This window comes from Myotis nattereri, assembly GCF_964212035.1.
Source record: "Myotis nattereri genome assembly, chromosome: 8".
NCBI classification, from domain to species: Eukaryota; Metazoa; Chordata; class Mammalia; order Chiroptera; family Vespertilionidae; genus Myotis; species Myotis nattereri.
The window spans coordinates 84,435,032-84,451,321 of NC_138083.1; the positions used below are offsets into that span (position 1 = coordinate 84,435,032).

The following is a 16,290-nucleotide window of genomic DNA, read 5'->3' on the forward strand; positions in this document are numbered from 1 at the left end:
GGGACACTCGTAAGTCAAGGCCCCACTGTACCAGGTGTCTCAAAAAATCCTATGTAATAAAAGGATAATATACAAATCCACCAAACGGTGGAACGACCAGTCGCTATGACACGCACTGACCACCAGGGGGCAGACACCCAACGCAGGAGCTGCCCCCTGGGGGTCAGTGTGCTCCCACAGGGGGAGCACCGCTCCGCCACAAGCCAGGCTGATGGCTGGAGATCACAGCAGCAGTGGCGGGAGCCTCTCCCGCCTCCACAGCAGCACTAAGGATGTCCAACTGCAGCTTAAGCATAAGCTGTCAGTTGGACATCCCCCAAGGACTCCCAGACTGCTAAAGGGCACAGACCAGGCTAAGGGACCCTCCCCCCACCCCGAGTGCACGAATGTCATGCACCGGGCCTCTAGTGTATACATATTTCAGCTGATAGCTCAATTTTAAAATGAAATTTAATATTTTAATAAACGCTGCCTTTATCATTATTCAAAATGTGGGCATACATTTTGGGGGGACACTCTATATATATCCATCCGCTCTATGGATTCTGTTTCTCAGAATTCATCTTAGCCCGGCCTTCGTGGCTCAGTGGTTGAGTGTTGACCTACGAACCAGGAGGCCACGGTTCAATTCCCAGTCAGGGCACATGCCTGGTTTGTGGGCTCGATATCCAGTGTGGGGCGTGCAGGAGGCAGCCGATCAATGATTCCCTCTTGTCATTGATGTTTCTATCTATCTCTCCCTCGCTCTTCCTTTCTGAAATCAATAAAAATGTTTTTTTTTTAAAGAATTCATCTTAAGGGAGAGACTATTTAGTCAGAACCTTTACTTTTACTGATGGAAGAAAAAGAAATCCAGAAAGGCTATATGTTGGGCCCAAAGTCAACAATATGTTAGTGACAAATGCCCAGTCTTTTCCCTTTACCAATAGTTTTCAAACTGTGAGATTCCAGAGTTCTGGGGTATTTTTTTCACTTTTGAAATACATTTTTAACTATTTTGAAAACCAGAAATGCAAACACACACATTGGCTTGTGCTGCCAGGAGAATTCATTTTTATGCAGATCTGAGAATTATGCATTTGCTGCCATTTCTATGCATAATATCTAAACTTCTGTGTCAAAGATATAAAAAGATGTAGTTCTCCAGAATTTTTTATCCAGGTCTGCACATACATACTTTTTAAAATGTACATGGAAATAAGCACACCATTCCAGCCTACCTGCTCTGTACCATAAATGGCAAGTTAACTCCGTCTGCCTACCAGGTATATGGTCTTGCCACAGCCTGAGAGTCAATGCATGTAACTGTGTGACTTTCTCATGAGGACAGAAGTTGCAGGAACTTGCTGTTCCACATGTGGCTCACGGACCAGTGGCAACAGCATTGTCTGGGGGCTGTTGGAAGTGCAGAACCTCAGGTCCACCCTGAGATTTAAAGTTGACAGTGCTTTTCAAAGGTTAATGTACATTTAAATCACATTTAAAGTTTAAATTCTGACTCTGCCCATATCAAGTGTGACCTGAGACTCTGCATCGCTAACAGCCTTCCTGCTGCTGGTTGGAGAACCCCCACTCTGTGTGCTGTAAATTAGGGCAGGTTTGGCCCAGCTTTCATAATCAAGAATAGGTGCATGATTAGATATTAGGCATTAGATATTTTTACAGTTTCTCTTTGAAACACAAATTAACTATCTTTAATCGTTAGGTTTCGTTTAATGAAAGAATATCATAAGATTTCAGGATAAATTGTGTTTTGTTCTTTTTTTTAAAAAAAGTTACTGTTTGCAAGTGCACCTTTGTGTAAATTAATATTATCTAGCTATTGTAAACCAAAACAAAATACTGAAACAAAAGTTGAAGCTGATATAATTCAGAATCCCAACTTTACAATCTTGTTTATTCAACAGCCCCTTTATTACTGAATTACTTTATAATTGTTTTAATTTATAAATAGCCAGCTATTAAGAAGCAAACCTGTCTATTGGAAAGAACAACCAAACCACTAGACTGATGTAATGAAAACTGTGTACCTTTTTCAATCATTTGGCATGTATTTATTGAGCTCCTTATATGTACTCAGCACTGTTTCAGGTATAAGAAAATACTTATAAACAGAATTCCCTGTATTTTTTTATTTTATTGATTTCAGAGAGGAAGGAAGATGGAGAGAGAGATAGAAACATCAATGATGAGAGAGAATCATTGATTGGTTGCCTCCTGCATGCCCCACACTGGGGATCGAGCCTGCAACCCAGGCATGTGCCCTAACCAGGAATCAAACCATGACCTCTATGTGCCCTGACTGGAAATCAAACAGTGAACCAGGGCGATGCTCAACCACTGCGCCATGCTGGTTGGGCTCCTTGTCTTAAGAAAGCTGACATTCTAAGATGGTTAAGTTTCCACAGTACTCTTCTGGGCAAGATGCAAACGGGGCAATAAATTAATAAAAGTAAGTACACTCAGTGATGTTTCAACAACAGGTGTAATATTCCAAAATACCTCAATGGACTTTAACAGGATCAAACCTAGTTGGTAAAAATCAAACGCTATGTTAAAGTTGAATGAGCTTCAGGAACCAGGGTAGGAATAGGGGTATCTGACAGGAAGGCAGAAAAGCATAATGGAACTAGACTACAGATCTGACCAGGTTCAAACCCCAGCTCCCCCGATTAGCTGTGTGACACTTGGCAACTTACTTAACCTCCCCACACCTCAGTTTCCTCACCTGTGAAACTAGGATCATAGTACTTAAGCACAATAACTCATCTGACTCTGGAGCTTAAACTTGTAAAAATATATTAACTAACTTGACCTTTTGTATAAAGAAGGGAATTCTCCATCGCTACAGGAGTTCAACCAAAGTCTGGGTAACACTCACATAAGGGTATAATAAAGAGGATTTCCACCTGGAGTGAGAGGTTGAACTTCCTTCCAGGCCCTGAAATAACCTTTCCCAATATCTCACTAAAATACCCATGAGCCACAAGACCCAATAACCAATATAGAGGAAACACAGAGGACAGAAACATATTAACATTTCAACCAACAAAATCTACATTGTAGGAAACTCTACGACCCACTTTCTTTTTTAAAATTACTTTTTATTTTTTTAACTGGAGGCCCGGTGCACGAATTTCGTGCACTGGGGGTGGGGGGGGGGGGGGTGTCCCTCAGCCTGGCCTGCGCCCTCTTGCAGTCTGGGACCCCTCAGTGGGTGTCCACCTGCCGGCTTAGGCCCACTCCCCGTGGGAAGCTGGCCTAAGCTGGCAGGCAGACATCCCTCTCGCAGTCCGGGACCCCTTGCTCCTTACCGCCCACCTGCTCACTGCTTGGCTTGCTGCTTCTTAGGGCTGCCACAGAGGTGGGCAAGGCTTGCTAATGAACCTGGCTTCTGGCTAAGCTCGCCAGCCATGAACCTGGCTTCTGGCTGAGTGGCGCTCCCCCTGTGGGAGCACACTGACCACCAGGGGGCAGCTCCTGCATTGAGCATTTGCCCCTAGTGGTAAGTGCACGTTATAGCAACCAGTCATTCTGCCAGCTGTCCTGCTGTTTGGTCTATTTGCATATTAGGCCTTTATTATATAGGATTACAGTTCACATTCAATATTATATTAGTTTCAGGTGTAGAGTATAGTGGTTAGACATTTATATAACTTACAAGATGGTCCCACCAATAAATTTAGTAGCTGACACAAGTCACTACCCAAGCTTATAGTTATTACAATATTATTGACTATATTCCCTATGCTGTACTTCACATCCCCACCCACTTTCTTTAATAAATTGAGAGAGGAAAAAGGAGACAAATGCAGGAAGAAACTACTTATGAGAAGAATCGTAAAAATATATCAACCAATAATAATGTGAGGACTTTATATTGCTCCAGATTCAAACAATTAGAAATTTGAACACTCAATGAATATTTTATGATGTTAAAAATTGTTTTTTAGCCCTGACTGGTTTGACTCAGTGGATAGAGCGTTGGCCTACGGACTCAAGGGTCCCAGGTTCAATTCTGGTCAAGGGCATGTACCTTGGTTGCGGGCACATACCCAGTAGGGAGTGTGCAGGAGGCAGCTGATCGATGTTTCTCTCTCATCGATGTTTCTAACTCTCTATCCTTCTCACTTCCTCTCTGTAAAAAATCAATAACATATATTTTTTTAAAAAATTGTTTTTTAATAAAATTATGGTATTTATTTTCTTTTAAAAAAATCCTTATTATGAGATACATACTAAAATATTTCTGGATGAAATGATATGATGTCTGAGGTTTGTATCAAATTAATATGTGAAGATAGATGAATGATATGATGTCTGAGATTTGTCAAATTAATTACACGAGGATATGTTTGTTGTCTGTGCACTTTTCTGTACATACGTCATACTTCAATAAATGAGTGAGGTACAAATGAAACATGATTGGCCATGAAAATGATTGAAACTGGAAGATGAGTATATGGGAGTTCATTATATTATTCTCTCCACCTTTGGATGAGTGTAAAATAATTAAAAATAAAATACCCATGAGAAGAAATAATACAAGCTCACAAAAATGCTGAATCAGGATACATTTCTTCTTCCAAAAAACAGGAAATAATTCCACTAACTACAAATTATATAAACCTAACTTCAAATGTATCTGGTAACCATTAGCAAGCCTAACTGCCTGAAAGTACCTTTGCGGAACAAGTCTCCTTCTTACTGTCTACCCCAGTCAGAAAATGTATGTGACTCCTTCAACATGATAACTTTCCATACAGATTCAGAGATTACAACTCCCAGAAAATAACAGGAAACAAGCCAAACACAAAACAACTATGGTGGAGGGAAGAGGTAGGAAAAAAATGTTGATCCAGCTGTTCGATTTGAGGATTTTAGGATTTGCTCACACTCCAAAACCAAGGAGTGGAGACAACGGAAAGTCTCAGTTAAACCAATCAAACATGTACAACATGTTCTAGAAGTCAGGCTAGAACACAGCAACAGCCTACCTTCAAGGTAAAACAACAGGTTCAGCAAGCACCTCGAGAAGCCACCCAGGAACAGGGTTAATAAACATACGCTCTGGCAGCAAGCGCCATCCCTTCTCACTCTCTGCCTTCTCCCTGCTTTATTTTTCTGAAGAGTCATCATTATATAAAATATATATATTTATTTATGGTCTAGCTTCCCCGTTAAGACAGATTCATGAGATCAGGGACCTGGGTGGGTCTTTATTGCCGTCAGTCACCCAGCTGTAATATTATAGGTGCTCAATAAATACTTGCTGGTTTAATGACTACGAAGAAAACAATAGTAACAACAAAATAAGGAACAGGATATGCTGAAACCTCAGCAGAAGAGCTGAATCAGAACTGGCAAAAAGAACTTTGGTACACAACCATCATTAGTGGAAAATAGGAAAATGAACCATCTATTTTTAAAAGGAACAGAAAGCACCTGGGAAAAATTAGTATAATGAAAAGAGCGCACTGACATACTAGGAAAACTAGATTGATTAAAAATGCAACAACAACTAAAAGATACATTAGAATCTTGAAAGACAAGAACTGTAATGTATACACATTGAACCAAAGACATAAAAGAGGAATTACAAGAAAAGAACAGAGATCCACCCTGAACCTCACAGGTGACAATGCCAAGTTGGAGGAGGAGAAACTAAAACAAGTAAAATCAAAGCCATAACTACAGAAAACTTCAGAATTGAAAAAGCTCACAAAAATGCTTGTTAATAAACCAATAAAAAGACCTCATCAAATTACAGGGAAAATCATAAAGAAAAAAGTATAATGAGGAACATTTAATCATAATGGTTATAGGGGGAAAAGTCTTATGAACAAAGGAACAAAAAGAAATTTAGGTCTCAGACTTCCTCTCAGGTGAATACTAGATGCCACAAAAGAGCAGATGAACTCCTACAGAGTTCTGAGGGACATGACAGTACAGAAGTTTGTGTACAAGGAAGTTGTCTGGCATGCTTGACCTACTCCTGCACTCCAAAGGAAAAAGAATCCAAGGAACCCATTGGAAACAGGCAAATGAGAGCTGAAACAACATAAACACATCAGCAGCTGCCTGGTGCTGAGGAGGCAGAATTTAAAGTTAACTCCTGCCCAATCAGAGGGACTTGGTTACTGCCTAGGACAGGGGTGGGCAACCCCTGGCACGGGTGCCAAACATGGCACGCCAGTAACTTTTGATGGCACGAAAAACCCTCTTATAATCTTCCATTTACAATTTTTTTCTTAATATCGACTTTTTTATTTTTCAGATAAAGTCAGTGTAGGTGCATCTTAGATAAATAATTTTACATAACAAGTTATCTTAAAGACCATAGACATGGATTGACAAGAGAAGGGAAGAGCAATTTCTATGCCTCTGCCTTAACTCTCCCTGCCTTCCTAGATCCGACCAGTCTTTTGGTTTCATCCACATATGCTTGTGAATCTTTGTTCTCAGTGATGAATTTTGTTAAGTCTTGTAATAGGAGTAGCCTGACGGATGAAAGTAGTAGCTCATGCATATCTCTGAAGGTCACGAAATATAAATCTGATGTAAAATCTCTGTCATCAGTGATGCAGCAGCAAAAGTCCCACTGATGCCGAAACCGGTTTGGCTCAGTGGATAGAGCGTCGGCCTGAGGACTGAAGGGTCCCAGGTTCGATTCCGGTCAGGGGCATGTGCCTGGGTTGCGGGCACATCCCCAGTGGGAGATATGCAGGAGGCAGCTGATCGATGTTTCTCTCTCATCGATGTTTCTAACTCTCTATCTCTCTCCTTTCCTCTCTGTAAAAACTCAATAAAATATATTAAAAAAAAAAAAAAAAAGTCCCACTGATAATATCAAACGGAGTCATCAAGTTTTCTGTCGGACTATCAGTGTACATGTATACATTAAAAAATAAATGTATTTTTCATCATCATATACTGTGTTTTTTGTCGCTTGAATGAATTTTTTCTTCAAGGTTCTTCACATATGTACACCTTAAGAGATATCAAGTAGGTGTAACATGTTCTCAAAAAATTAGGGTTGGCACGCAGAAGAATTTTGAGTCAGAGATTTTGCTGGTTTTGGCACGCACTCACAAAAAGGTTGCCCACCCCTGGCCTAGGACTTTCCATTGACATCCCTGACTAACGGCCATACCCTAGATAAGGAAAACTCAGAAATAGTAATAGGAGACCCAGAAGGAATGGAAGGAGAGAAGAAAATATCTGAAAAGGTTGTGGGAAATAAAACCTCCCTGTATTTCTCAGTGTTCCTGTAAAAAAGCCTTCGTCTCCTGGGTCAGCAAAACATACATGCTATGAAGTGAGAGAATGTCTGCTTTTACTTCTCCCAGAATCATTTCACATACCATCAGGATTAGAACTGTAGCCATGTGTTTAAAACTTCCTTATCTCACAGAAAGCCAAGCAATTACATCACAAGATAAGCGCCTAAGCTGGCTCCAAAGGAGTAGGAGAGACTCCAGTATCATCTTCCTAAGTATCCACATTTCAAAGAGACTTGAGGTCCCAGAACTTGGAAACACCGCTAGGTCTAAAAAGCCAAGGCAGGGAGAGAGTGTATCTGGCTCCTGAAGAGCTTTTATTTACATACCAAAGGACTGGAGTAAAGAGGAGAAGAGGGGGACAGCTAACTCCTTCCTCTTCATAAGAAAAACACACACCCTCCCCCAGCTACTCACATAAAACAACTGACCTGGCTCTCAAAGCATCTCCTAGCACAGTGGTTCTCAACCTTGGCTGCACATTAGAATCACCTGGGAATCTTTTTAAAATCCTGGTTTCTGGGCCTCACCCTCCGGAAATTCTGTTTCTTTGTTACTAATGATGAGGCCCCAGAAACCAGGATTTTAAAAAGATTCCCAGGTGATTCTAATGTGCAGCCAAGGTTGAGAACCACTACTTTACAGTGAAGTAATGATAAACACAACCCTGACCAAGTAATCAAGGTCAGTATCATCAGAGATAAGCTCATGTGATAGCACTTACTCCTAATATGATGTGTTGAGAACAGCACTTCACCTCTGTGGTCTTCCTCCTACAGACCCATCCCCCCAGTGTAACCATGAGAAAAACATCAAACAAACTCAAATTGAGGGACATTCGGAAAAGTACCCTACTAGTACTCCTCAAAACTCTAAGTAAGAAAAATCCAAAAAACCACTGCAGACCAGAGAAGGCTAAGGAGACATGATGACTAAATGTACTGTGGTATCCTGAAAGAGATCCTGGAAAAGAAAAACGACAGTAAGAGAAAACTAGTGAAATCTGAATCAAGTATTGAGTTAGTTAATAGCACTGTATCAGTGGTGGTTTTCTGACTGTGACTAAGATGTTAACAATAAGGGAAACTGATGAGAGTTATATGGGAACTCTATAGCTCTGTAAGTTTTCTGTAAATCTAAAGATATTCTAAAATTAAATTTTTATTTTAAACATCTCAATAGGTAGATTTAATAGCAGGTGACATACAATAGAAGACAAGATTAGTAAACAAAAGACAGGTTAAAAGAAAATATACTCTTAAAGGTCAGAGAGGGGGGAAAATAAACATAAAAAGCCCAACAAAAATAATGGCCACAAACCTGCCAAAAATGATGGAAAAACATTAATCGATACCAAAAAAAAAAAAAGCCTTAGCAGACATATGAGACATACTGAAAATGTTAAAAGGGTATAACAGAAGTCCCAGAGGAGAGGAGAAACAGAATAGGATAGAAACAGTATATAAACCAATAATGGCTGAGAATTTTCCAAAACTGATAAAAGATATCAACCAACAGATATAAGAAGCTCTACAAACCTCAAGCAGCAAAAAAAAAAAAAAGAAAACCACTCCTCAGCACATCATCCTAAAATGCTAAAAACCAAAGGACAAGGAGAAAAACTTTAGAACATCCCAAGAAAAAAATTCCATTATTTTCAAAGGAAAAACAATGACATTGACAACTTTTATCACAACAAAAATGAGACAAGCAGAAAGAGAATAGAATGATAAAGTCCCATCCAGTCATTAGCAATAAAACACGTGCTTAGCAGAGGCTATTACCACCACTGCAAATTAACCAAGCATGTGTTTTACTGCTAATGACTGAATGGCACATTCTAGTAGCATCCATGAGCACCATGAACAGAATTATTATTATTATTATTATCATCATCAAGAAAACATCATTAATTCAATTCATAGTACACTATCAAAATTTATAATAGAAAATTTCAAGTACCCACACACACATACATATATATGCACACATACATACACACACATGCTCATTTCTCCACCTTACCTAAAGACCTGCAGACTGAAATAGTTGCCTCCTCCAAGAGCTTCAAATCAGTACTGGAAAGATAGAAGAAGAAAGATAATTAATAATTATAACCCTAAATATGTACACACTAGTTAAAGAAATATATGAAAGGAGAGAAAAATAATTTAGAAGGAAAATATGATATACTAGAGGCCCGGTGGGGTCCCTCAGCCTGGCCTGTGCCCTCTCGCAATCCGGGACTCCTCGGGGGATGTAATAGTGCAAGAGACAGGAGGCGGCCAGGGAGGAGCCTGCTCATCCCGGTCCCGCTGCCCAGGTAGCGCTGCAGCGGAGGCGGGAGAGGCTCACACTGACGCAGCTGTGCTCGCCAGCTGTGAGCCCGGGGTCTGGCACCCATCGGTCAGCTCATGCATTGAGTGTCTGCCCCCTAGTGGTCAGTGCATGTCACAGCGACCGGTCAACCAGTTGCTTAGGGTTTTATATATATAGATAGTAGTGAACAATAAAATCAGCACAATAAAATGAAGCTTCTATTTTCAATATAATTAGGAAATTTACTATAATTCTTTATATGACATTCCTAAAAGATAAGAGCTCAGGGCACCCTGCCTTTCAAGCACTGAGGCAGGGAGGAATGGTAGGATTGGAGGCTTGGAAAAATTTGATAAAGGCACACCAAAGTATAGAGCAAAAGGCAGGGGCCCACTCTGCCCATTTGTAAGGGGAGTACATGGGATACACTTATTTAGAAAAATATTATTTTCAGGAAATGGGAATTTTTTGTTGTTGTTTGTTTGTTTGTTAATCCTCACCTGAGGATATTTTTCGATTGATTTTCAGGGAGAGTGGGAGAGAGAGGGAAAGACAGAGAGAAACATCAATGTGAGAGAAACATATTGAATGGTTGCCTCCTGCACGAGCCCCAAACAGGACCCTTTGGTCTGCAGGCCGACGCTCTATCCACTGAGTCAAACTGGCCAGGGCAAGATGGGAATTTTAAAGTAGCCACAGAAGAGCTGCCTTCCTTCCTTCCTCTCCTCCCCTCCCTGGAGTCCCTACCACCCATCCATCCTAATAGGTATGAAATCAAGGGAAGGAAGGAATACAGATAAGCAAATTGAGGCTTCCAAGGAGTTTAATATTCCAGGAATCGGAGCTACAGGAATAACATTAACTAGCTTTAGAGTCTGGGGGCTGGTTTAAAAGTTTCCTGTTCTTTTCTGCTAATACACATGGCACAACAAATCCTCCAAATAGGCAACTCTTCCATGGCTCCCTGAAAAATCCCCACCTCCTAGGGAATATATAAAAATAAAAAAGAGAAAAATACTATCACTGAGGAGGCATACTTTTAAAAAGGAAGAATCCATAAGCATTTAGAGCATCTGACACAAGAACATTTTAGAGAACCTGTGGAAGAACACTAATTGCTTTAGCCATCTCTGGAACTATGCTGTCCAGGATGCTTCCTGCTGGCCACATGTAGTGTGAGCTGTGGCCAGTTCTAATTGAGATATGCTGAAATACAAAGTACACACCAGATTTCAAAGATTAAAAAGAATAAAACATACTTCATTATAAATCCTAATGTTCATGAAATTATAACATTAGGGATATATTGGGTTAAACGAAATATTAAAATTAATTTCACCTGTTTCATTTTACTTTTTTCATGTGGCTAATACCAAACTTTCAACTACATGAATGTGTTACATATTTCTTTGTTTGTTAACAAAGGTTTATTTTTATATGAACCTAGTTCCACGCCAGACACAGAGGACAGGAGGGGACAGACAGGAGGGGACAAACAAGGTCACAGCCCTTACACTCATACTCGGGACAGCCACCTCCGTGTCTTCCATCCTCACCTCAGCCTGACAAGGCCGGTGAATGGGGAGGAGTCCAGACAGGTGACTGGACGAAAGATGTGCTATTTCCTGACTAGGGGACACAGAGGGACAGGAGGACACAGTGGTACATAAAAACAGAGATGCCAACAGTTAGATGCACATCCAGGCCTGAAACAGAAGGAAGTCTGGGCTTAACATGCGACTGGGCAGTACCGGCTCCAAAGAAAACGTGGGCCCTCTGCGAAGGGCCCTGGTGCCTGCTGCCATCTGAAATAGCCTTGCGTTAGGACGGCTCAAGCTGCTTTCTGTCCCCGGTGGGTGCTAGGCACTCAGTAGGCCGACAAGCGCAGCCAGAAAAAAGCACAGGTAGGACCAGGGCCAGCAGAAGCTCAGAGACGTTAACCTCTTCTGCTGATGTGAGAATCTCAGGTCTTTGCTCGACTCCGTCGTTTTATCTGGGAGTCTGACACAAGGAGCTAAGACGGTGTCAGCCCCTAGCCGATGGGAGGGTGGATGGGGTCCTTCTCAGATGAGCGCAGTCCTAGGTTAGGCAAATATCAAGTGAAAAAGGCATGCCACCAGTCAGCCCCGAGATGTCTGTCTGACTCCTGCGCCCTGAAGATGGGGTCAGAGGCCATTCTCCGGGTCGCGTTCATTCCTTGAGTGACAAGAGTCCCGGACAAGCCAGTCCTGTGCAGACAACCAACCCCAGGGAACGGACCACAGGCCTCCGCACAGTGAAGACATACCGATAAGCACTTATCCCTTCCTATCACGTCCTGAGGGCCTGCCCTGGGGGGTGGGGGAACGCCACAAGGACAGAAGCCCCTGCCTTTGCGGTCCTGGTAGGGACACCGACAAACACAGAAGCATTTAAAATGCAAGGGCTAGGGCCCGGGAACAGCTGACCGGGAGAGGTCGACTTCAAGGCTGCATTTGGCAAAGTTGAAGGGCACAGCTAGGCTCAAACTTCCCTTCCACCCCCCACCCGTCTTAAATTGTTACTTCTGGGGACCCAGGAGTGCCCCCTTCATAACTCCATGCGGGGTTTTTGAATAAACTATTGAGAATCAGAAATTTTTAAAAAGCTTTCTTCCCTTAAGCACCCGGAGAGCATTAATTACAGAATCCACGTTTAAATTTACAGCAAACATTGTTCTAGAACTTATCACTAAACTACATTTCCTACTTTCCCCCCTTGAACACCTGAGCTAAACATTGTCACAGCCCTGGTGACTTCGGGCCCTTATTTTCTTCACGCCCGCGTCTCCGTTCTCCTGCTTTGTCTTTTCAGCAGGCCTCTTGGCACTCCGCATCACTCTCAGTTTGGACAGACTCTCCCAAGTGTCCCTGGTGGAAGGGGCCGTCACCTTCCTTGATCTCAAGGCATATTCCTACTGGTGATGCTCTAAAACCCGTCTCTCACAAACTAGGACAGTATCATATATAAAAAGCATTATGCATGGCCATACAAAGCTAAGGACACTGACTGCTTCAGTGGATATGCTATTCCCTAAGAATCTCAAATTATACTCATATTGAAAAAATACAAATATCTTTTCAAAATTAAACCTTTAAGCTTAATCTAAGATTTAAAAAAATTTTAACAAAAATAATCTAGAAATAACCTACAGTAAAGTGCTTACAGGTACTAGATATTTTTAGAGTGTCTGCATGCCTCACAACGTCTGTGGGTCTGCTGTCTTCCCATCCCTTTCTCCTACCTTCCCATCTCCCCCTCAGGGTGAGCGGAGCAGGGGCAGGCAGGCTTGCTCAGCATGACCCCACTCCCTGGCCACAGGTGACTGATCAGGGATAGATGTCTAATGTAAGCCACACCAGAGTCTTGAGGAATTTGGAATTGAGATGGAAAGACAGGTTTTCTGATGGCTGGAACTTGGGAGGCAAAGCTGAGGGTTATGGGAAGCCATCCTCCACTGAGAGGCAGAGAAAGCTGGTTAGTAAGAAAATGAATAAGAGAGCTTCGTGGACAAAAGCAGCAATAAACAGAGAGGCCTCTCAGGATTCCTGCCGGCCTTCTGATTCTTGGGACCAGTTCTTCCCAAAGCCTGACTGCGTTTATGATCTTCGATTCTATTAGACCCCACCCCTGTCTCTTCATCACATAATCCCCTCTTTCCGGTATATGCTAAATCAAATTGATTTTTGTTAATAACCAAAAGGTTCTAATTAATAAATCACTGTGGTAAGATTTAATAATACATTTAGTAGTTGCCAAGAAGTGGGAACTATGAATTACTCAGTTTATTGGTTACTCAGGAAAAAAAAAAGTAAAGAGGTATAAAATGCAAAAGATTGTAAAGAGCTTTATGAGGGTAATAACTAGACCACATGCATTAAATCTGTTTCACTGGTGCTTCTACCTTCTTCAGTCAATAACACTCTCAACGCTTGCTAGAACCAATAGCTTCAATTATATACACGTGGTTATAAACTTCAAAAACTTCTGAATTTGTTCATTCAACAAACATTACCTAGATGCCCAGGACATGCTGGGCTCTATGAATGATGCTACCTCTCTCTCCAGGCTACATGGAGGAATGAAGCAGCAGGGACTACTGGGGAGTATGAAAATCAAGACCAGCCCTTTGCCTGAGCTCATAGGAAGTGCACCCAACCTGCCCTAGGAGCAATAAAGGAAGGCTTCCTGGAGGAAGAAACTGTGTGTCCTGAAGGAGCAAAAGAAATCAGTTGGGCAGACCAAAGGAGAGGGCTTTCCAGACACAGGAATAGTGTACCAAAGGCAGTGCAGTCACAACCTGGCATGTTCTTGGAAGCGGAGATGAATCAACACTGGAGAAGGGCAAATACAAGCCTGGAGAAATACACTAGATGGCTAGAATACAGAGTTCAGTTTCTCAACTTGTTCTCAAGAGAAAGGTTCCCAATACAGCGTTCTGATTGATTTCTAAGATAATATTTGCCTTAAAAAGGGATTATTTACACATGTATTAGTGCGGATGTTTGGACATTTCTTCCAGGAAACCTTCTTTGATCACCTAACACAAGGTGAGAAGTCTGGTTTCCTCCCCATAAGCACCCAATCGTAAAACTGAGCACATGGTAGTAAGATTGCCCAATTATCTGTCTGTGGCTCCCCCCTAGACTGAGGGCTCCTTGCTCATCACAGCATTCCCAGCTTGGTGCAAAGCAGGCGCTTAATAAAAATGCACTGAGTGAATGAATGACAGACACTTCACTACCAGAAAACAAAAATAATTATTTCCCCCTGTTCCTCAAGAAGCACTCGACACTCTCCAGCCCTCAAGGCCAGGTCTGCCCCCAGGTTTTTTATTTTTATTAAAATATTTTTCTAAACACTTATTTGCTTCCGAATGTAAAATGTTTTATCTTCTGAAGCAGTCTGATTGTTTTTGTCATTCAAGGATGCAGAGACCTAGAAAGGCTGAGAGTTCTCTCTTGGCTCTAGGAGCACTCCCTCTGGTGGTAAGTCAGCCAGCACCTGCCGTTCTGTGACCAGGTCATCAGGCTTGGCCTGATCTGAAACAGCCCCTCTGCCACCGCCTCCTCAATAATCACCACTTCGGGTCAGAAGCACCTGCAGTGCCCAGATTATAAGCTCCATGAGAACAGGAAAACGTCCCATTCACCCATGCATCCCCACCTTGCCTGGTGCAGTGGCTCAACCAGAAGACAAACACTTGGTAACTGCCTATCAAATAAGGGATTCAGAGCTCTGTTTTCTGCAGTGTCCCTGCGATTTCTGCACTCTGAAGCCTTACTTATTTCTGCAAAGGGAATCAGCCAGGCACACCCCTGCCAAAAGCAACACGCTGATTGTTATAATAGAATTCCTTTCCTCCCACCTCTCCATCCTCCAATTTTCTAAACTTCTTGGAACATTTTAAGAATAATCTTCTTTCTTATTTGCTTGATTTAGAGCTAAAATGAGGTGGCAAGCAACTGGGGTGGTTGGTCACTGTTGCTGCGTGTTCTAGGCATCTATGCACAGCACTCCTTTAGTTAAACAAATGAGCTCAGATGTTCTGGCAGCAGACAACTAACAAATCACCATTTGCAGTAAATAAAACTAAAATGGTACCGCAGAATATGCCAATGTTTCCAAGACAATTGGAAACCGAATGCTGTTTCTGAAGGTAGATTTGGGGCACTAGAAGCATAATACAAAAAAGGGGCGAAAAGGCAGCAAATATCCACACCAATACAGATTAAATAAATTAGCACCATACAGAGTGCTTCAAACACTCTATCCATACACACACTCCACAACTGTGGGTCAATCTGAAAAACGTCAATATGGGAGATGAGCGATAAATATTTAAAACTAGTAATCTCTTAACCAAACTTTTGCTAAGTGAACTAAATCTAGATAGACAACCATACTGACCCAATGGCCAGGTGTGGCTCTGAAGCAATCCTTTTCTGTGAGAGCATCAGACTCCTGCTTCTCAGGGCTGGGCCACGATTATCATTCCAGCAGCAACATAAACAGAGGGAGTCTCAGAACAGGAGCCTCAGCTTTGCTGGTGACACCCAAATGAACAAGGAGACCTATGCCCAAGAGTCAGACAGACAGACACACACACACACCAAGCAAATCTGAAACCAGTCTCAGGATTCTTCCATAGTTTTAAGAACCTTCAATGGGCTTCCCTGAAGATAATTCAGCAAGGAAGCGGTTATTAAAATTTTCACACCCATAGGGAAGTTCTTAAACATCACCACTGCCATCTCTGGGCTACGTTCTAAGTCTGTTCTTGTGACTTCATGAAGAAAATCTCCCTAGGAAGACATCTGTCATCAGCCTCAACCTCACACTGTGCATGCTTCCATGAGAGCTTTCATAACAGAACTCCCAATAATACACCTGAATTATTTCTAAGTTATATCTCAAGTAATCAATGTAATCTATGCCGCCTCTGCTGAGTACAGCAATTTACATCATGACAAAGTTAAGTAACTGGGAAGTGTAGGTAGCAGAGAAGACTGGCAAGGGAAAAGAGCAAAAGAGGAAAGAACCTTAAAGTCGTGTTAAGGAGACTGAATTGTATCTTACATAAAACAGGAAGCCATTAAGCACAGGATCAAAAACATACACTAACAGAACTACTAAAGCAGCAGCAAGGTGCCCTGGGTATGGTTAATGTCTG

General features: G+C 41.9%; 1 protein-coding gene across 2 annotated transcripts in view; it reads right to left on the reverse strand.

Annotated features, from left to right (window-relative positions):
- Window positions 1–16,290, reverse strand: part of DYM (dymeclin) — a 252,328-nt gene that overhangs the window by 199,929 nt on the left and 36,109 nt on the right. For both annotated transcript variants that reach the window (XM_081097587.1, XM_081097586.1), the window contains exon 3: window positions 9,306–9,358. In XM_081097587.1, the coding sequence (XP_080953713.1) occupies window positions 9,306–9,358 (53 nt within the window). The remainder of the gene's footprint in view (window positions 1–9,305; window positions 9,359–16,290) is intronic.